At 41.8% G+C, this 22027-nt stretch overlaps 1 protein-coding gene across 9 annotated transcripts in view; it reads right to left on the minus strand.

The window, feature by feature from the left end:
- The window catches only part of EYA4 (EYA transcriptional coactivator and phosphatase 4), a 161971-nt gene that overhangs the window by 126425 nt on the left and 13519 nt on the right, over nt 1-22027 (minus strand). For all 9 annotated transcript variants that reach the window (XM_048490404.1, XM_048490387.1, XM_048490378.1 and 6 more), the window contains exon 2: nt 18914-19014. In XM_048490404.1, the coding sequence (XP_048346361.1) occupies nt 18914-18924 (11 nt within the window). In that variant the 5' untranslated portion in view covers nt 18925-19014. The remainder of the gene's footprint in view (nt 1-18913; nt 19015-22027) is intronic.

Raw genomic sequence — 22027 nt, forward strand, 5'->3', positions numbered from 1 at the left:
TGAAAACAGAAATTCTGGACCACTCTGACAACCACTATGTCAGACTACACAGAGAAGCCATTGAAATCCACAGGACTGAAAAATACTAGAATCAAGACAGTGACTAATGAACACCACCCAAAGACAGGATGTATCCAGGCAGTAAGCAATCAAAGGGCTAGTGAACACCACCCAGACAAGGGACGTCCCTAGGCAATAAGCAATCAAAGGGATCAAAAGGCCAGGCTACTACTATGCAGATGTTCTTACTAATTGATTATGCTATCTTCATAGTTAAATGGGTGGATCCCACTCAACACATGCAAATCAAGCTTGCTAATTGTACCCCTTATACTTGTTAAACAGGCAAATGGTTCTTTCTCCCACTCTGGACATTCCATAGGTATATGCACTCCACTTGCTTTACTACCAACAGATCCTCTGAAGATGCCAGCCACAGATGCAGGCAAAACGTCAGGAGAAAATGCTGCTAGAACATGGCCATACACCCAGAAACCACACACCCCAAAATAATAATCAAGAATATGCTGTTTAGTAAAAAGTTTTAAACTCATATTTTGAAGTGAAAAGACTACTACTTTCTTTCAAATTGAAAAAAGCAGCACAAGAAACCAAAACAGCTTGTCTTCTATATATGTCCAGCAACATTTCTTAATTATGAAGGGCTCACTCTGAAGCTTCTTTAATTCTTAATGTCTTAATCACTCACACTTATTACATTATTTAAAGAGGTTTGACCAGAAAAGAAATGGCTCTAGGCAGACAGTGAAATTAAAATTTTGTGTGGGTTAGAGAAGGGGAAAGGGGTGCTTTTGTGAATTATTTATTTTATTTCTATCTGTCCTTTCCCAACCAGAGTGGCTAATAACATATATTTATAGGCTCCAGAGTGGTTAATAACATATATTTATAAATCATCATATAAATATATTTATAAAACCCATATCAGCATTAGCAGTTACAACCTAAAAGAAGAGTTGGATTTATATCCCCCTTTCTCTCCTGTAAGGAGACTCAAAGGGGCTGACAATCTCCTTTCCCTTCCCTCCCCACAACAAGCATCCTGTGAGGTAGGTGGGGTTGAGAGAGCTCCAAAGAGCTCTGACTAGCCCAAGGTCATCCCCTTCGGGGACGGGGCGGTAGAAAAGTCTAATAAAATAAATAAATAAATAAATAAATAAATAAATAAATAAATGTGTTGGAGTGGACAGGCTAATGTGAATTCCCCAGATAAGCCTCCACAGCTCAAGTGGCAGAGCTGCTCCCAATTTGAAGTTACAACCTAGAAACACCGGCTGTTTCTGCACGGCCCCCCAGGCGCCTCCACGCCGGCAAGAATTCTGCCGGCGTGGAGGTGGAGGCCGTTCGCATGCAAGCATGCGGACGGCCTCTGGAGAGGCCGCAGCTTGACGCAGCAGACAGCTCCGCGATGGGAGCCGCCTCTTCCCCCCTCCCGTCTGACAGCTCACCTTGTCCGTGGAAGTCGGCCTACTGGCCGTCGAAGCCACGCCCACGCCTTTGCCCTCCACCTGACCTCCAGGGGTGGGAGGACAAGCGATGGCCCGAAAACCAGCCAGCAGAGCCGCACGACGGACAAGCGTGAGTCGGACGGGAAGGCTAGCGTGTTCCCGGAGGTGCTGTTACGCACCGCACAGCCGGAGAACACGCCTTTGTTGAGGAAAACAACCCCTTTAAAGGGTATTGTTTTTTCAGGGGAGCGATTTGCCAGGTCGGCGCTGCTGCTTAGCAGCAGCGCCGCCTGTGCGAATGGCTCCCTGGGGACGGCATTTATCCCGTCCCCAGGGCATCATTAAAGGGCCGTGCGGAAACGGCCACCTATTTTTTAAAAAGTTTACTCTATTTATAGGTTGCCCTTCCCCTTGTAAGCTCAGGGCAGACTCCAACATGGAATAATAACAATACAATCAGCAATAATTACCATCTACGCTATATATAACAGATCCAGAAAGCAATGAAACACTAACAATTAAAACCAAAATAAGTTTTCTATGCTATACTAATAAAAAACAGTAAATTGTCAAAACTGTCTGGCTACTGATTTTACTACTAACATACTGAAAGAACTAACACTGTCACCATTAAGTGTAAGTCACCACCCAGCTTTAGTAACTGTGGCAGTTACCAGGATAGGAAAACCTTTATAAATTATGTTTACAAACTTTAAAAAGTAGGTGTTTTGTCCCATATTATTATCAGTCTATATAACAAATACAAATACAATACCTTTAATGGCATATAATATATATGCCATTAAAGGTATTGTATTTGTATTTGTATCAGTCTATATAATAATCCACAACACACTCTGTAGAACCTAGAGAATGGTAATGTTGATTTGTAGCTGATGTGCTGTCTGGTACAGGATTACACTAATAAAAGAAATCCAGTTCATCTCACACACCTAAAATTAACAGTGAAGCTGATCGAGTAACATAATAGTAGGGTATGGGTGGTGAGGTGGTCACAACTTTCCAGTTCAAAGTACGGGTTATTGACAGATGGTACAAAATATCAAGAAAAGGGATTGGATCAGGAATTGTGACAACACCATTCTCTCTTCTTGCTGCAACCCCTGACTCCAACCCCATCTCCCTCTCATGCTTTTCTTTAGGGTCCCCCTGTCCACCAAAAACACCAGGTTGTGGGGGGGGGGGTGAGTGGGCTGTAATGGGAGAGAGGGGAGCAGTGACCACTTTGTTCCACTGAAAAAAGTGCATTGTGCAAGCAGAACATTTAGTTTGAACTGGCAGCAAAAGTATATAATAGGCATTAAAAACAAGCATTCTTCCAATGTTTTATACGAAGCTCTGTATTTTTATGCCCTTTAGTTATGGTAAAACCTAAAAATATAATTGCTGATTCTATTATATAAGTTTTTACTGAGAAAAAAATTGGCATAAAACTATTTTACATGATTTTATGTGTCCCTACTTCCTTCTCCAAAACTGTTTTGCCGAGTGAAAGTTAGATATTTTTACTGTTGATTAGTTTCTTCTCTCAGATCTCTAAGACAACAAACTGAGCTACAATGGGAGGGAGAGAGAATGGGAGGGAGGGAGAATAGAAAACAGACAGACAGAGACAGACAGACAGACAGACAGACAGACAGACAGACAGACAGACAGACAGACAGACAGACAGAAAAATACTCCCTAAACTTTCCAGCACTGGCAAATGGAGGTGATAGCCTTTTCTTTGCTGCTGCTTCTCCCAGGATCTTGACAAACTGAGTGCAGGGGGGCTTATTTTCAGGTGAGTATCATGGAGAGATGCTTAGACCAGTGATCTACAAAAAGAAACAGGGGTGGGAGGGAGGAGAACACAACAAGGAAGGTGGATAGCCAATTGGGGAAAGGAAGGGGCATCACCTAAAAAAGGATTATTGAATTTATCTGCAGTTAGTCCTTCTTTGCTGTCGCTTCTCCCATGATCCTGCAAAAGGGGGGAGGGACGGCTTATTTACAGCTGAGAATCATAAGGGGAAGCAGACCAGCAATCTATCATTGAGCTGCTGCAGCTGAAACAAACAAATGAAAAACAAACAAGAGGGGAAAGGACACAATGAATAAGGGAGGCAAAATGGTGGATCAGGGAAGGTGAGGGGATCACATAAAACAGATGCTTGAAGGCAATGGAAGGGAACACCCCTTTTCACCACATCATATGTCACACCCCTACACCCAGGCAAACAAAAGTTGTGACTTTTGCAGTTATGAAAAATACAAACCCCACAAGAGAAACAAAAACTGTGAAGAGAAAGAACAGTGTAAAAAAGCGGGGGGGGGGGGGAGCTGCAAAGCAAACACTGTGAATCAACTACTTCTCAAGCACATGCTAAGCAGAACAAAAACATAAAGGGTCATTCCTTTTGAGATTTGTTATCCTGAAGACAACGGGGGTAGGCAATAGGAATGGAGAATTTATCTTTAAGGAAAAAAGGGATGGGGAATATTTTGAAATAATAACCTAACTTTGTGAACTATTACTGGAGATTAAGAGAAAATGAGGACTGGATTGCTGTTATAAAGGAACAGTCTGTAGATGATCGATTGTTGTTGCATGCTGTTGATCAGTGGTTCTCAACCTTCCTAATGCCGTGACCAGTGGTGGGATCCAAAAATTTTAGTAACAGGTTCCCATGGTGGTGGGATTCAAACAGTGGCATAGCGCCAATGGGGCTTGGCGGGCACGACGGGGGCGTGGCCGGGCATTCCAGGGGTGAGGCATTAATAATTTCTCTGTTACTGTAAAAAATTCTTACTGTAAAAAAAAGTTCATAATTTCCAGCTGGTATCTTTCTGTCCATAATTTAAACTCATTATAGCAAGTCCTATCATCTACTGCCAACAGAAACAACTACTTCTCCTCTAATTGACTGCCTGTCAAATACTTAATACTTTCAAATACTTAATTTTGTTTCTAGAAATCAAAAGAAGGATACTTTCCTTAAACAAGGAACTTTACCATATTTCTAAAACATGTTAAGAACAAATAATTAGTAACCCACTCTCGGGAACTGGTGAGATCCTGCTGGATCCCACCTCTAGCCGCAACCCTTCAATACAGTTCCTCATGTTGTGGTGACCCCCAACCCTAACATTTATCCATTTTACAGATGGAGAAGACTGATGCAGAGAGTCTTAGGCAACCCCTGTGAAAGGGTCGTTCAACCCCCAAAGGGGTCCCGACCCCCAGGTTGAGAACCACTGCTGTTGATGGAAATGGTGGTTAATTTCAAAATAGAGAAGCCTAGGCTTTCATCTAAGTGTGAGGTATGAAGATCCACTGTGCAAACTAACCTGATGGGACCATGAATGTCATCAATGCAAGTACAATTGAGCTAATCTACAAGTATTTGCAGTATGTTAACCTTAATAGCAGATGTACAGTCTGAATAGGAGTGACTCTCACAGCAAGGAGCTAAGCTCTCTTCCAAATCAGTATTTCAAAACAATGAAACTCACAATTCATTCATTTTGAAAAAAACAATGAATTTTAAAATTGATTGAGAATATTTGCTAGTCTCTAGGTAGCAGAAGCAATGCTGCAAACCTTTCAAAAAGTGCTTCAACCATTGAAGAAACTGTTCAGGTTATGCAGGCATACTATGCAACTGATTAAATAACCTACTGATTTCTATAGAACTGGATTTTCTTTGGCTAAAAACAACTGTATAAGCCATTAGATGTAGACAGTGTCCCAACTGCACAAGTAATTTCTTTGTTAAAGTATTTGCAATGCCATAAATAAAAACCCCTGCCTCTGCAAATAGACAAGCACTCCCCCACACATACACACCATTTAGCTGACTTGTACCAGAAGAAGATCAATACTTTGAAGGCAGACTGTCAGATGCCACCACTGGAGAGAGAGCAAGAGAGATAAGCAGTAATTCCCTTTGTCCCTGTAGTTCCCCTTGCTCATCAGCCCTTCATCTTCCTGTTTCTAAGCCTCTGGGCCCTGTCCTCTATAACCAATGGGACTACTAGATCATAGCTAACTGTATGTGAACATTAGCACACTGAACATGCACAGAGGAGGGCTCGTTTCCCTTAATTTGTGCAGCAGGACACATGCAAAGTCAATGCAACTGACCTTGCAGGCAAAGAAATGTCTCTACATCTTCCCGTAGAGCCCTTCCTTCCTACTAAGTGTAAATTATTCAAGCTTGGTGTACAAATTATGTAAGATTCAACAGAGATCTTTGCCAACCCCGACACTGGAGAGATGCCAGCAGACACCAGCAGAACATGGGACCTTCTAAACTGAAAATGGAACACAGAGAAGGAGAACTTGATATTGACATAAGAAGAAAGAACTCATTTTCCATTCATTCTAGTGGTTGTTGTGCAGGCTTTGTATGCACTGAAGGGGGCAAAGAAAAATCCTCCATGCATGGAAGCTATACCAGGAGAGGGACAAAACTAGCTTTTCCCTACAAAGGGAAAGAAGACAGTAAATGATCACAACAATTCTCAAAACAGTTTCCTTCACAACAAACCTTCCTAATTCCATGCAGAAACATAGAATGTGACTCTTTAAATCATATTCTTATCAATGGGAGAGTATATCCCACCAAAATGAATTGAAATTGCTTAATTTGGATAACATTCTATCCATGATAAAATATATTGTTACACATCTCTTTCCTTACATTTTCAGCATTGACTGATATTCAGAGGCGGAGCTTCCACAGGCACATCTGGGGACAAGTGCCCTAGACGGCTGCTGTTCAGTCCCACCCCTCCTCCTTCCCCCCAGGCAGTACACCTCAGCTTGGGGTGCTTGGCTTTCAACCGGCTCGGTGGTAGGCGGCAAGCGAGCGAGGAAAGTGGTAACGCTCTGCTCGCCCCCCGCCAGGGCCTGCTCTCCGCCTACCGCCCCTGCTGCTGCCTGGAGAGACCCACATTGCACCCTGCCAGGAAAGCCCTCTCCATCTTTCCCCATTGCCGCAAGCTCTGTCTGCCTCCCCTTCCCCCAGCATGCCTGAAGGTCCTTCCCTGCCCCCGCCTACTCCCACAAGGAAACCAGGCCTGCCACCCCCATCCTAACTTACAGTTTTCCACCCTCCCCTCACCCAAGTCTCAATTTCTAACCTTCCTCCACCCCTACCCTAACTTTGCCTCTCTCCCCACCCTAATACTCACCTACCAATCCCTCAGCCACTTTCCACCCTCCCCACCCCAGTTCTAATCTTTCCACCCTCCTCCACCCCTAGTCACTCCTTCCAATCCTTCCCATCGCAATCCTTCTAACGCTCCCTCGCCCCAAGCCTCACCTTGCCAATCCTCCCACCCCCAGCCCTCACTTTGCCACTCTCCCCCACCCCAATACTAACCTGACAACCCTCCCCCCTCCCCTCTCCTTCCCTCGCCACATCTTTCATCCCTCCCCCACCTCAATGCTCACCTTGCCACCCTGCCCTACCCCAACACTAACCTGCTAACCCTACCCACACTCATACTCTCCTACAACCATCTCCCACCCCTAGCCACACCTTCCACGTCCCACCCCCTGAGCCTTACCTTTCAACTCTCCCCATGCCTCACCTTACCATTCTACCCACCAGACAACCTTTCTGACCTCCCCCACCTGAAGCTTCCCATTCCACCCTCTCCCAATCTGTCACCCCAAGGGTGCCCTTTCAACCCTCCTGCCACCCCAAGCCACTCTGCTCCATCCTCCTCCACTCCAGCCCTCACTTTGCCACCCTCCCCCACTCCTCTCCACCCTGCACCTATCCTCACCTTCTTTCCTACCTCAAGCCACACTCTTCAACATGTCTCACCCCCGAGCTAGAGATGCACATCCAGGTAAGTTTCACACCTTGAGCAAGCTGCTACAGCCCCACTAAAGCCCATTGCTGGGGAGGGCCTTCTCTTCTACCCTTTTCTAGGGCCCATTGCATCTCCCCAGCAATGGGCTTTGCTGCTAGTAGATTGTTTAGTCATGGTGGGGGAGGGCAGCCGTCCATACAGGTGGGGGGGGGGGCAGAAAATTCAGATTTTGTCCCAGGCTCCATTTTCCCTAGCTACACCTCTGCTTATATATATATATTTAGTCCTATCAAATGAGAAAAGCAATTAAATGTAACACTAGGTCAAAGAGCTGTCAATTAGAAACCCTCTTGATTAAATAGGCCAAAATCTCTTTTAAAGAAACCACCTACAACTGGAATGTACCTATATTAATCTACTTAAAGCAGCACTATAGATATTTTCTATCTCTATGAGTCTTCATTTAAATACATGAATATGAAACTAGAGAGACATAAAAATTTAAAATAGACACACCTCACATAGTTAAATCTTAAGAACTTTCCACATAAGGATGTGCTTCTACTTTTTTTTGGTGCAATTTACAGGATGTGGCCAAAAGGAAAGCAGAAACAACTCCTGGCTTCTATAAAAATGAGACCTAGTATTCAGGAGGAAGGTAGGAGATGGACAAAGCACTGCACTGTGCCCTCCTGCAACACCACATGTGGAATGAAAGATCCCCAGCTTTTAGAGTTTCCTTGTCAAGAAAACTGATGGAACAAAGGGCACTCAATGGAGCATTATAAAACAGTTCAAAGTGTCATAAGAGTAAAGGCCTTAAGAACAAGCTAGATTTCTAAACAAGTAAACGAGCCTATAAAACATTTGAACACTATAAAGAATTTCCTTTTGCATATTACAAATAAGTGAAACCAAACTAAGAAATATATGCCAACTCAAAAATAAAACATTTCTAGATACTTTGAAGTCATGGTTGTGTGTGGGGGGGGGGAGTCCTCGGGGGGGGGATGTTGTAGAAAATGGAAATATATAGATTTCTTATCAAATCTAAACTTGCTTTTACATTTTGACTTTAAAGGCATAATTTGTAGTTTATCATAGGCTGTATTATATGGAATATTCGTGAATTTACAAAACAAACAATGAATTTATTTATACCACAGAGAGAGAGAGACTGCTGTAATATAGCATGTATCTCAGTTCTGACCATCTGGGAAGTGTAAAGTAATAAAGTTAAAAATAGAAAACAAAAGAAGTGTATTAATTGGACATAACCAGTCTCATACAGTCATAATGGGATTAAGTGTATTAGTAGATCAATTTACAAAGTTTATGTTTGAAAACATCAAATTCTTCATGTATTATCATGTATTATCATGCACAGCGCAGAAACTGATTATGGGCAAAATTAGACAAATTTCAACAGTAAACATAAGAAAATATGTTGTGTGTGTCTATGTTAGGGAAGAGTGGAGTGTAAAACAAATAAATAAAGTATACAAAGGAAATGTCATCCAATTGTTTTTAAATGATTTTTTCAAGTATTTTAAAATTCTAGAAACTGTACATCTCTAGCCACAAGTACTATATTGCAGTTATATGTACATCTCTAGCATTTTTAATGCTGAACTTATACTGTATGATTTCTTTTCAGCTCAAAGTTTAACAGGTGCCATTCCATTTTTATTTATTTATTTTTATTTCTGAAAAATTATATCCTGCCCACCATTAAAGTCCCTTGGCGGGGTATGACTGAAGAAATGCACTGTTCACTGACAAAATCGGACACCAGTTGTTTCAGTGGTTTTATCCAAGAAAAAGACTCATGGTTATCTCATATGTCATTCCTTTGTCATTGTGAAAACAGTGCTACATTGCCCCACAGCTGTGGAACTGGCACTTCATAGAAGTGCCTGCCACTGAAATTAGGGGTTACTTGCCTTAGAATAGAGCCTGGAGATTTCCAGAGTCACAATTGATCTCCAGACTACAGAAATCAATTCCTTTTGGGGACAAAGGGCAGTTTCAAAGGGTCAACTCTGTGGCATCAGATCCCCATAACCCCTCCCCCCACTGCCACCCAAATCTCCAGGAATCTCCCAAGCCAGGGTTGACAATCCTAACTGAAGCCCAATCAGAAAGACCACACAAGAATACTTTCCACTTGAACATAAGGCAACAGATGTTATTTCATGACTATAATCTCTAGATCAGGGGTCCCCCAGTGTGGTGCCTGTGAGTGACATGGCACCTGCTGACACATTTCCTGGTAACTACTAAGTGTTTTTAGAAAGTTTGCAAAGTCAGCTGGGGACTTTACCCCCGTGAGCTTCTGACTAGCCAAGAGCCCCCTCCGCACATGCGGAATAATGCACTTTCAATCCATTTTCAATGTACTTTGAAGCTGGATTTTACTGTGCGGAATAGCAAAATCCACTTTCAAACCATTGTGAAAGAGTACTGAATGTGCATTATTCTGCATGTGCGGAAGGAACCAATGAAGATCTGATTAGCTGTACAGATTTTTTAAATGTTGCATCAGAAGCAGCTGCCAGCACAGCACAAGGATATTCACTGAATGGCTGATAAGATATGTGTATGTAAGAAAATACTTTTAAATAATACGTTCATTTTAAAAGACATCCTGTTACACAAAGGTTCTTCCTGAAATGTTGAAGCATTATTCATTATATCACTTCCTGACATTTTGTGGTTGGCTCCGCCTCCATAGCAACCATTTTGTGGTTGTACCCACTATTCTGTATCAGAATTCCAGAGGTGCCCACAGACTCAAAAAAGAGGAGGACTCCTGGTTTATTGGGTGTCTTTTGCTGTCTGAATTTCTTCCTATATTTGTAATTCAACTTCAGTCTCAACAAGAAAGGAAGACTATATATGAATTAAATACATTTATTTATTCTGTATGCTTATTGCATTACAAAAATAAATACAAATGGACAAAGGTCTATCTGGGAAAAAATTCCAAAAGGCATTATTTGTATTTATGAAAATGACCAACTTTAAGTGTTTCACCTTTCAATTTTTCTCAACAACAGTCAAAAATAATATTACTCATGAAAAATGTTTAAAATGCCTAGACTATACAGTCTTCAGTTAAATCTTTCCATTCTAGAGTGCCAGATAATTATTGTTGCATATACAGGGAAGGCCAAAAAAGGAAAGACAGACAGATAGACAGCCAAAACTTACAAACTCTATTCATTTGAACAATAATTTTCATTGCCCTGAAAGAAAAATAAGCTTTGACGTGTTTTCCTCATTTTGTACTCGTGGAATGTCCAATGTTAAAAAATATGCAGGCAATATTCTCCGACTTACAGAAACTAACATTTGAAATAGACAAAGCAAGACTTCTTTTAAGTTACAGTTTTTGTTTCTAAAATTAGCAAGTATGCAAATCATATAAAAATTAAAATTAAATTATTATTCATCCAAGTTCTGGACACAGCAAAGTTCCAAAAATACCCGCACAGGGTTCCAGAGACCTTTGCAGTACACAGTAGTCAATTCAGTAATGTAGACTGTGAACTACCAGGTTGTAACATTTTGGATTAGATATTTATTTCATTTATTATAATAATTTTGAATGCATGTGAGAAAAGGCAGAGATAACAAAGCTTTCAATATCTTAATATAAAAATTGAAATCTTAGTTGTTATTCAGAGGAATTAACTCTACAGATGCCTCCACAAACTGGATCAAGAGTGTGACTTAGTTACTGCTCAGCATAACTAAGAACTATCCAGAATGACCACTGGACTTACCCATGAAGGGTCCTTCTTTTTGAGCGAAAGAGGACATCTGGGTTATCTCCAGCTACCAATCAGGGAGGCAGGATTCTAATTACTCTTCAGCTTCCTTGATCTGCTGGAGACCGCTCACTTCTCCTCCAGTTTCGGTGACTCTTTAACAGTGCCAACCCTAACTGTAACAACTAAAGAGCTCTCCTCTGAAACAACACTAGAAACATAAGAAAGAAAAACAGACATCACATAGAATTTGTTGAGAAGGACGATTGCCCCCAACATGCTAAACTGCTGTCAACCACGCTAGCTGCAAATGCCTTGCTGCAAGAGCTCCAGGATCAGTACTGCAACATTATACAACGCCGAGAGTCCTTCGGGGATGGGGCCGTATATCAAAACTGATAAATAAATAAAAATAAACATTGAACTGACCTAATGTCTATTTGTCTTGCTGTGAACTGACAGGATTAAGGTCTTTATCTGAGACACAGTATGGTGGCGAGTACAGATAAGGATCAGCTATGAACCTAAGTTAAACAGATCTATTAACCTGGCTGGTCCTGTCAAGACTGATCTCATCAGATCTGGAAGCTAAATAGGGTTGACCCTGGTTAGTACTTTGATGGAAGACTGCCAAGGAAGGCCAGGACTGCTACAAGAGGCAGGCAATGCCAAAGGACTTAGAAATGTTTCTTGCCTTGAAAAAACTAAGGAGTTGCCATAAGTTGACTGAAACCTGATGGTACTTTACGCATGCATGCAAATTGTTGCGGAAATCAGCAGGTCACCAGATTTAGCCAAGTTTTACCATTTAACAGTACCTGGATCGAAGTTTTAAGTTAAAATGAAGCAACCTGTGCAGGATCAATCACAATTTCAGTCACGATTTCAATCACTATTTAAATCATGAGTCAGTAAGACTTGATTTAAATCATGATTTTCTACATAAAAACTCATTCATGCTGGTATAGTCTTAATATTTACAACCAGATGAAGGTTTCATTTTTAGAATAACTTTTCAGATTCGTTTTACAGTTATAAAAAAATTGATATATTTGAATTAGAAATACAAAGATAATTATGAAATTATTGCGAGGAGAACTCTCTTTAGTTTCATCACAGCCATCAGGCTTTGCATTTCTTTGTTACAGTGTTTGCATTTTGTATGTATGCCGGCCTTATACATAGGTAGAGAAACTTTATTAAAATATTCTCAAACTCGGTCTCTTTTATAGCTACCTGCTAGGTGACCTTGGGCTAGTCGCAGTTCTTTCAGAACTCTCTCAGCCCCATCTACCTCAGAAGGTGTCTGTTGTGGAGAGAGGCAGAGAAGGGGTTTGTAAGCTGCTTTGAGACTCCTTATAGAAAAGAAAGGCAGGGTATAAACCCAAACTCTTCTTCTTCCTCTTCTTAATATTAGCAATTCAGCAACTGGATTTTTAAAAATATAACATTATATTTACATTTAGAAGTAAATCAAAACAAACAGCTAATCTCTACCACAAATACATTTGTTTACTTAGTACTTAGGAGGAGGAGGAGGAGGAGGGTTCGATTTATATTCTCCCTTTCTCTCCTGTAAGGAGACTCAAAGGGGCTTACAAACTCCTTTCCCTTCCCCTCTTACTATAAACATTCTGTAAGGTAGGTGAGGATGAGAGAGCTCCAAAGAACTGTGACTAGCACAAGGTCACCCAGCTGGCATGTGCTGGAGTGCACAAGCTAATCTAGTTCACCAGATAAGCCTCCACAGCTCAAGTGGCAGACTGGGGAATCAAACCCAGTTCTCCAGATTAGAGTGCACCTGCTCTTAACCACTACATCATGCTGACTCTCTATAAGAAGCACTATAAACATCAGTTTGCTTCATGTATATACATCTTGCAGGGAAATATAGCACAACATAATCTGATTAAGTGTCCAGCCATATTAGGAAGCTTTGCCTCTTATATTTTCAAGAAAACTGTAAACATTTAAGAACAAGAAACTTCAAGAATCAAGCTCACAAAATCATGGCTAAGCTGATTCTAATCCTCAGAAACATTAGTTTACCACATGGCTGATTCTCACATACCTTCCAGTCACACTAAGGACCAAATTGGGGTGAAGCAACAGATATCCAAAGAACACTCATATGTTTCAAGCAACTGCGAAATGAGCAGAGCTTAATAAGCTTACATCAGCAATATTTACAAACCAAAAAATAAATCCAGTTCTTTTCACTGCAGTGGAACAGTCCATCATGAAATAAAAGTAATTCATTTCTAAAATAAAGGCCGTTTATACATACCTCACCTACCCAGAAGCTGTTCGCTTTGCAATGGTTTTTTCCCATAGTTTTTTGTTTACACAAGAATTCTCCTTTTGCCAAGTGTCCTAGGTAAGCTGAGCCACCATTTTGCCCACTTACTGCTTTCTTATTCTTTTTGTGCAAAGTCTCTTTGGGACATTGCCTGCCTCCTTTGTGTGTGAGTGTGAGTGTGCCATCTTTGGTCTAGCATTACTTCACTATACCACATCCATTTCATATCTATCACTTCTTTATTTTAACTTTCAGCATTAAATAATAAAAAAGAAAACCCTTCTGATTATTTTGAAAGGGTGGCCTGAAGAGTGCGAGGAACTGTTGTGGTGTGGACAGAAGAATGTGGGGAGGATCAATCAAACCAGAAGAAAGTCTAACACATGCAGATCTCCTTTGCTTTCAAAGGAAAGGGAGAGAAAAAGTTGCACTTAAATAGGTTTTGGAAACCATAGGGATTCTCTGATCTGATACAGGGTGACTGATGAAGAAGGCAAAATGAGTGTGTAACCAAAAATCAAACCTGAAGGGAATATAGGCTCAATGCAAAGGAGACCACACATGTGTACAAGTCCAAAGATAACTTCAGTTCAAATGCGGCTGAATGCTATTATATCATTCATAATACTTCACTGAAAAATCATTGGATCCCATGCACTAGCAATGGAATATGCTCACAGAGACAGTTTTCTCACCTTTCCTGAGCAGCTACGAAAAGCTAAGGTTCTCATGACTAAAAAACCATGTAACATGATTTCATCCCCTTTGCTTCTGATGTCAGCAGACATATCAGTGTCAGAACAAGCAGGAAGAGCAATTATGTGCCCAGGTCCCCTCCTAACTAGCAGTCATTTGTGTTGGGGAAAGGGCCAGGCACAGTACATTTGCTTGGCAAGCACAAGGTTCCAGGCTTAATCCCCCAGCAACTCCATTTAGTGACCAGGTAGTAGGTGACAGGAAAGATCTCAGCTTTAGACTAGGCCGAATCGTAGCCTATTTGGGCGTATTTAGGCCATATTCAGCCCGAATACATTTTGCCCGTATACAAGCCAATCCGAATAGAAAGAATTCAAATTGGCTCGTATGTATTCAGCGGCATTCAGGGATCGACTGCCGCCACTTCCCTCCTTCCCCCAGCAAGCGCCTACTAGCCAGAGTCCCTATAAAGATTTTTGGCTTGCAGGTGCTGGCCGGAGGAAAGGGGAGGGGTGGACTCTGGCTAGTAGGCGTCAAACTGTGTCAAACTGAAGAGAGTCCACCCCCACTTCTTCCAGCAAGCAACTGCAAGCTGGGAATCTTTAAAGGGACTCTGGCTGGCAGGTGCTGGCTGGGGAAAGGGGGAGGAGTGGACTCTCTTCCATTTGACGGAGAGTCCACCCCTCCCCCTTCCCCCGGCCAGTGCCTGCAAGCCAGAGTCCCTTTAAAGATTCCCAGCTTGCAGGCACTGGCCAAGGGAAGGGGGAGGGGTGGACTCTCCGTCAAACTGAAAGAGTCCACCCCTGCTTCCTCCAGTGAGTACCTGCAAGCCGGGGATCTTTAAAGGGACTCCAGCTGGCAAGCACTGGCCAGGGAAAGGGGGAGGGGTGGACTCTCTTCAGTTTGACAGAGAGTCCATCCCACTTCCACCGGCCAGCACCTGCTAGTTGGAATCCCTTTAAAGATTCCCAGCTTGCAGACACTGGTCAGGGGAAGGGGGAAGGGTGGACTCGCTGTCAAACAGAAGAGAGTCCACCCCAGCTTCCTCTAGTGCAGGGGTAGGGAACCTGCGGCTCTCCAGATGTTCAGGAACTACAATTCCCATCAGCCTCTGTCAGCATGGCCAATTGGCCATGCTGGTAGGGGCTGATGGGAATTGTAGTTCCTGAACATCTGGAGAGCCGCAGGTTCCCTACCCTGCTCTAGTGAGCTCCTGCAAGCCAGGAGTTTTTAAAGAGACTCTGACTGGCAGGCGCTGGCCAGGGAAAGGGGATGGACTCTCTGTCAAATTGAAGAGAGTCCACCCCCCTTTCCCCTGCTAGCCACCCCTTCCTCTCCCAGTGCCCCTTCTAAACACTCCAACCTTCCCATCCCAGTGTCCCTGCTTGCCACTCCCCCCACAACAGTCACACATCCTATGCTCCCGTGGCACTGCAGTGGATAAAAATGTGGTAAAAAGCACAGATCCTCATGGATCCTCTCCATTTTTCCACTTGGTCACCCCAACATCACCATCACATCACAGCTCATGCCGCTGGCCACATGTCTGAATACAACAATCATGCATCCCATGCTCCGTGGCCCCGCAGTGGCACAAAAAAAACAGTGGGAGGTTTGGGATGGGGTGAGGCTTGCTGTTACGCCCAGCTGGCTCTGTGCTGGAGATTTTATTGGGGACCTTTCCGGGGTGGGGACTCCAGTGCGTTCAGCTCCTCTATGCAGCTGTTGCCACAAGCACATGTGGATTTCAGAGCAGCAGCATAAAGCTGAACGCTCCTGGAGCACAGAGCTCAACATGTCCACCAAGGTATTATGCCAGACATGCTTCTTTATCCAAATGGGAGAATTGCATGTAGGCAAGATTTCTAATTAATTCACACTAACAATAAAAGCTCTAACTACATGGCAGTACTCAAATAATAATTTAAATACTTTAGTTCTTTGCATTATCTGTGATCCCAGTAACCTTCAAAATCACAAGGAGATTACTTCACAGTCCTATTTCAAGTGGAAGTCAAGTGTAACAAAATCAGAAGCAGAATAGATCTCCAGTTTACCTAATCCTTACTCCCTACCTAAAAAACAAGCACCCTCTTTGTAGCATAAGGTCAGCATTGTAATGCCCCCCAAAGTTCCTGCCCAGATCTTATGATGCCGCAGCTTAATTTGGAATAATTGTGAACAGCTGTGGTTTCTAAGTGTATCCAAAAGAAATTGCAGAGCCAGAGAAAGATTTCATTAAGAGAGTTGGAACAAGAAAAGGGAAGGGAAAAGAGAGAGACTAAAGGCAAAGTGCAAAAAAAGTTGAAGTTTTCACTTATATAAAAAGGACAAGCTAAGCAGGTGAGGGACACTAACAGGGCATTATAAGTAACATTGTGCACGTCGCACAGAAGAAGTGGAGAGAGAGATAACTTTGCCTCGGCTCCTCTGAGAGAGAAAGTTAAGAGGTGACATGATAGCCATGTTTAGATATTTGAAGGGATGTCATGTTGGTGAGGAAGCAAGCTCGTTTTCTGTGGCTCCAGAGACTAGGACCAGAAGTAATGGGTTCAAGGTGAAGGAAAAGAGATTCTACCTAAACATCAGAAAAAACTTCCTGACTGTAAGGTCTGTTCGTTCGACAGTGGAATGTACTACGTAGGAGGCAGGAGATCTCCTTCTTTGGAAGTTTTTAAAGAGAGGTTGGATGGCCATCTGTCAGGAATACTTTGATTATGTGTTCCTGCATTGCAGGGGGTTGTATTTGATGGGCATTGGTGTCTCTTTCAACTCTATGATTCTATGATTCTAAGATTCTTGGAGGATAAGTCCATCAACAAAAACTTGCCATGGTGACCAAAGCAAAACTTCATGCTCAGGGGAAACACACCTTTGGATACAAGTGGCTAGAACAGGGGTCTGCCAACTCTGTAGTTTCTCCAGATGTTCATTGGACTGAATTCTCCTGATCCCATCAGCTCCTGCCACCATGGTCAATTGGCATGGTGGCAGGGGCTGATGGGATTTGTAGTTCATGAACATCTGGAGAGCCGCAGGTTGCAGATCTCTGGGCTAGAAGACAACAACAGGCCTTAGCTTCCATGTCCTGCTTGTTTGCCATCTAGGTCAACAGGTTGGTCTCTGTGTGAAGCAGGATGCTGGACTGATCCAGCATGGCTGCTCCTATGCTCATTTATTACTTCAGTTCAGTAACCCTTATCATAGATTACTTACTTGGTGGCAGAACTATGGTTCAATGACGTCTTCCTCTCTCCTGTCTCCATTTGAGGTAATCACAAAATTCCTGGGGGCGGGGGGGGGGGGCGCTCTTTAAAACTGTAGAATTCATTCATTGTCTAAAGAGGCTCTGACAACAACATTTCCCTGGGCCTCATTGCATTTGCTACATTGATACTGCAACATTTGAAAGGTGGGTGAATGTTGCTTTTGCCCCACCACCAGACAAGTTCAGGGGAAAGGGATGATGGGAAGGCTTGCTAGTCATTCATGTTTTGTCATCTTCACAGGTCTCACAGTAATCACTTCCAAGTTTTTAATATCCTTGAACTGTGGTACTAGAATGGAACAGATCTAGTATTACCAGCACTGGACATGGTAGGTATTAATTTCTCTCAGAAATGATGGTTCTGATAATGCCGTAAAAGTAAAACTGAATCGTTCATGCCACAGCATCACATTGTTCAAGTATTCATAGCTAGTTACTCCACTCTGTACATAGAACACTTTGAAGTTGAATTTCATTTTGTTGCAGCTCTCCCAGCAACACAATTGACAAAGATCATTTTCAAATTTTAGTCTATCACCTGAAGTGTTCGCAATCCCTATGGGTTCTATGAATGTCAATGAATTCGAAGAGTCCACCTTTCAGTAATAATCAGCACTGGACTCAGCAATGGCAACTAATCAGCACTAGTAAATTTATTTTTCTAACCATCTGTTGGTCCATTTTTTAACATTTCATTATACTGCTTTTAACAAATGGTGCACACACACACATACAAATGTACACACACAATATGGTATTTTTTCTAGCTCACATTTCTAAAGGCCACAGGAATCATATGTACTATGCAACAGCCTTGGAGAGTAGATATTGTACAATCTGTATTCTTTAAATGAGTAATTAAACCAGGTAGAAAACTGGCTCATGCTAGCAACATTTGTTAATATTCATAGATTGCTGCTTACTATAACTTCTGGCAAATTAACATTATTTATTAATTTTATAGAACACTAACGTAGAATAAGATTTTCCCTACCAGTTGTTTCCATAATGAGATTAGAATGTTTTCAGTGTTACAAAATTAAGTCCATTCCCCCAAATGGAAAACAACAACAACCCACACCCAACATGCTATTCCTTAATTAGGTAGCAAACTGAACATCAGAAAAGATAGTTAAGCTATGTAATATCCAAGCAAAAACACAACAACAGACATATAATGCCAGCTTTGGATTCAACCCATCATGGACAAATTGCCACAAATTGATAAAAACTGATACAATGGAACTTTCTGCCTTCCTTTCCCACTACTCCCCACTGAGCACCTTCCCCCCCCCCCATTTTTGCTCCTGGGACCAAAGCATAGTAGGGAGCAAAGGTAGGGTCTACATGTACATAGAAGCTGGTAAAAAAAATAACTCACCCCCTGCCAACAGATGTGCTGTTCTGATACCAGAACAGTTGGTATTCATGTTTTATCCAACTATAGCAGATCTATATGCTAAATTTCATCAACCTAATTCAAGCTATAAAAGATCACTCTGCTTTAAGAGTGATCTTTTATAGCTTGAATTAGGTTGATGTTACACAGCAATGTTTATTTAACCAAATTTTTACTTACTGATTGTTCATTTAAATCCTGAGTGTCTTCCATGGAGGTTTCTCACTCTACTGTTCCTCCACAAAGAGAAGTGCCTTCCCTTTAAATCACAACTGGATGTCCTAATTTTAAGAGAGAGAAGGAGATAAAGTGTTTTATAGTCATAAAAAACCTTTTTACAACATAAAAATTTACCTTTTAGACAAAGATGGAAATAGCATTCTACAACCACTTTTACATTTCACAAACATTAAAATAAAGCAATTATTACATTGCTAAAAATTAGGACAGATATTTAAATGACACAGGGCAGCCACCATCAGTTCTCTATTAATGCTAACAATTCTTTTTCCTAATCATGTTTAGCCATACTAACTCATGCTTTGATGTCATCAGGTGTTCCCTGTCTTTGTTCCAAATTACTGGGGACAAATTCATCAATGTACTCATCTCACTGCAGACCCCATATCAGACCCAATGCAAAGTCTGAAGGTCCCGGATGCACAGGGAAGCATTTCAGAAAGCACTGTGGGCTTCAATGAGAAGGAGGAAGTGAGGGAAATTCCATTCCACTAGTGGAGATCTGCTCACAGTCCTTCTAGCCACCGCTTGCTGCACACCAGGAACCTTAGGGGAACAGATCTTCTATGCATACTGGAACATCACAGGGAGAGAATTCGACAACAGCGCCAAATAAAATATCCAGTTTTACCCCAAACGGAAGCAGTTTTTAATAATATGTGATAGTACTTAGAAGCCATTATGTAGAGACCACTCTAGTTTCAAACCAATAAGAATCTAAGGCAGGCACCAATACTAAACAGGATAATCAGGAGGTTTACTATAATCCTCCATCAAAAAACTTTGGCACTATATCTGACATAAAGTTTGTGCTTATGAATATGATTTTAAAGGATCATATAACAAAATATCATAAGGAAATTTTTAAAAAGGATCCATCATTAGGGATCCTAAATTCCTGTATTCCTTGATCTTGTTTTGTTTTTGTTTTTTTGTTTTTTTAAGTTGCATGAAATATCAAATCTTACATGTAGGGATTCAAAAAATCCCTTTTAAAAAGCCCATGAACAAAACAAAATTAGAGGGCAAATATACATGCATACTACCCACACTCAAATAAGAAGTCTAGTCTCATATGGCATGACACGTGACAGATTAAAATCTCTGTTTCACAATCTAAAGTCATAGTTTTTCAAGAAGAGACAAGTCGTGGTTTGGATGATGTTTCATAGGAAAACAATTCCATGTGCAACTTTAAAGTTGGAAAATCCCCACACACGGATTTTACCACCTCAGAGTTAACATTAATTCAATGAACATGTGAATTGTGGAAAGAATTGCTAACACTCATGAATATTCTCTTATTTGAAATATCTGTACTCCACTTTTCTCCCAATCAACAACACTTTTAAATATGAAGAGAAGCATCAATCCTATGTAAAAAGACATACAAGACTTGCACACTAATCACGTATCCAGAACAAAAAATTTTGCTTCCTCAGTCTAAACCTCCTACTAGAAAAACTGATGAAAACCTAAAGACGGTGGGAGGATAGGAGTGACTGAGTTCTTAAAAATGCAAGCGATCTTCCCAGTAATTCACTATTTTTCTATAAGAGGACTGTCATGTCCACAATATAAGTCCACCACACACACCATTTAAAGTTTCAGCACATGCCAGCTTCCCAGATCCTAGGTGTTTAACTTGTACACATTGCCAGTAAACATCCATTCACACTCCAATATGCTACACTAAATTAGAGGCAGAAGAAAAAGCAGGGCTGCAGAAGCAGATTCTGTCATATCTCCATACATTCAGTATCCTGTATCAGCTATATATACGCAGACTCTGTCTAAGCAATTGGGGGATCCTGCTTTTTGCTGGGTTCCCATATATGCAAGATAACATGTTTAACCATGTTCAAAACTTAATGCTAAATACACAGAAGCAAGGAAAACCGGCTTCTGGAATTCTGTTTACCCTTCCATATCCATTGAACCCTATTCAGTATCTGAACAAAGATCATGTAATTCACCATCTGTACGTTGTACCCAACCCTCAGACATAGTCATCTCATATTACAGAGCATCACAAAATAAAAACTGTCATTTGCTGTCTCTACATTTCTGTCAAGCTCATCCAAAAGAGGAAATAATGCTCTTGGTCCTCTCAGCCTTCTAGTAGCCCCAGCCTCTTATCCAACTTTACTAAAGCTTGTGTCACCAATTTCAAAGGCTGTTTCCACATGGGCAGAAAACAGCACCCTAGGGACGGTAGAAACACCACCCCTGAGGCGCTGTTCACACAGCTGGCACTGCTGCATTACAGCAGCACTATGCTCGGCCCATTCAAGTGGCGCGAAAACATCGCTTTTGAACCTTGCTTGGGGAACGAGGTTTTTCCAAAGCAGCACCTTCAACCCGCTGCTGTGTGAACGGCAGTGGGTGGAAGGCGGTGTTTTCCCCGCATGGCTGGCGCTCTGTGGAGCTTCCGTCGCTCTGTGGAGGCCAGGGGACACGGCTCCTGGCCTCCATCCCTGCAGTTGTCACTCTGGCCATGGGAGTGTGTCCCGTGCTTCCACAGAGTGATGGAAGCCAGGAGGAGGTAAGGAGGCATTTGGGGGGAGGCTGACCATGCAGAGCCTGCTCTGCCAGCTGAGCAGCCAGCGGAGCCGTTCATGCGAACGGCCCCAGGGCTTGCATCGGTATGAACCATGCTGATGCAACCCCACTGCTCTGGCCATGCAGAAACGGCCAAAGCTTAGTTTGTTACACTGCTTATTCTTTATTTTTTGCGAATTTTTTGTGAAATGAATGACAGGAGCTCATGATCTGTTGTCATGTTGCTTCAAAGTAAAAGTTTAGAATAATGCTTCACAGCATCAATATCAAAAAACCAAACCAAAAGCTATTATGTGTATAATAACTTGCACACTGATCACAAATCAGTAATTATGTCAGTTAGAAAGGGTGTTGTTTTTTAAGCTTCTTTTCACTAATTTGTAAGAATAAAAACATTACAGAACTAATGATTCTAATAAGGGGTAGCATTACTCCTTTATTAAATATATATAATTAAGGGATAACAGAAAACTCATGCAATTTATAAGGAAA

This window comes from Sphaerodactylus townsendi, linkage group LG01 (genome assembly GCF_021028975.2).
Source record: "Sphaerodactylus townsendi isolate TG3544 linkage group LG01, MPM_Stown_v2.3, whole genome shotgun sequence".
Classification (NCBI taxonomy): Eukaryota; Metazoa; Chordata; class Lepidosauria; order Squamata; family Sphaerodactylidae; genus Sphaerodactylus; species Sphaerodactylus townsendi.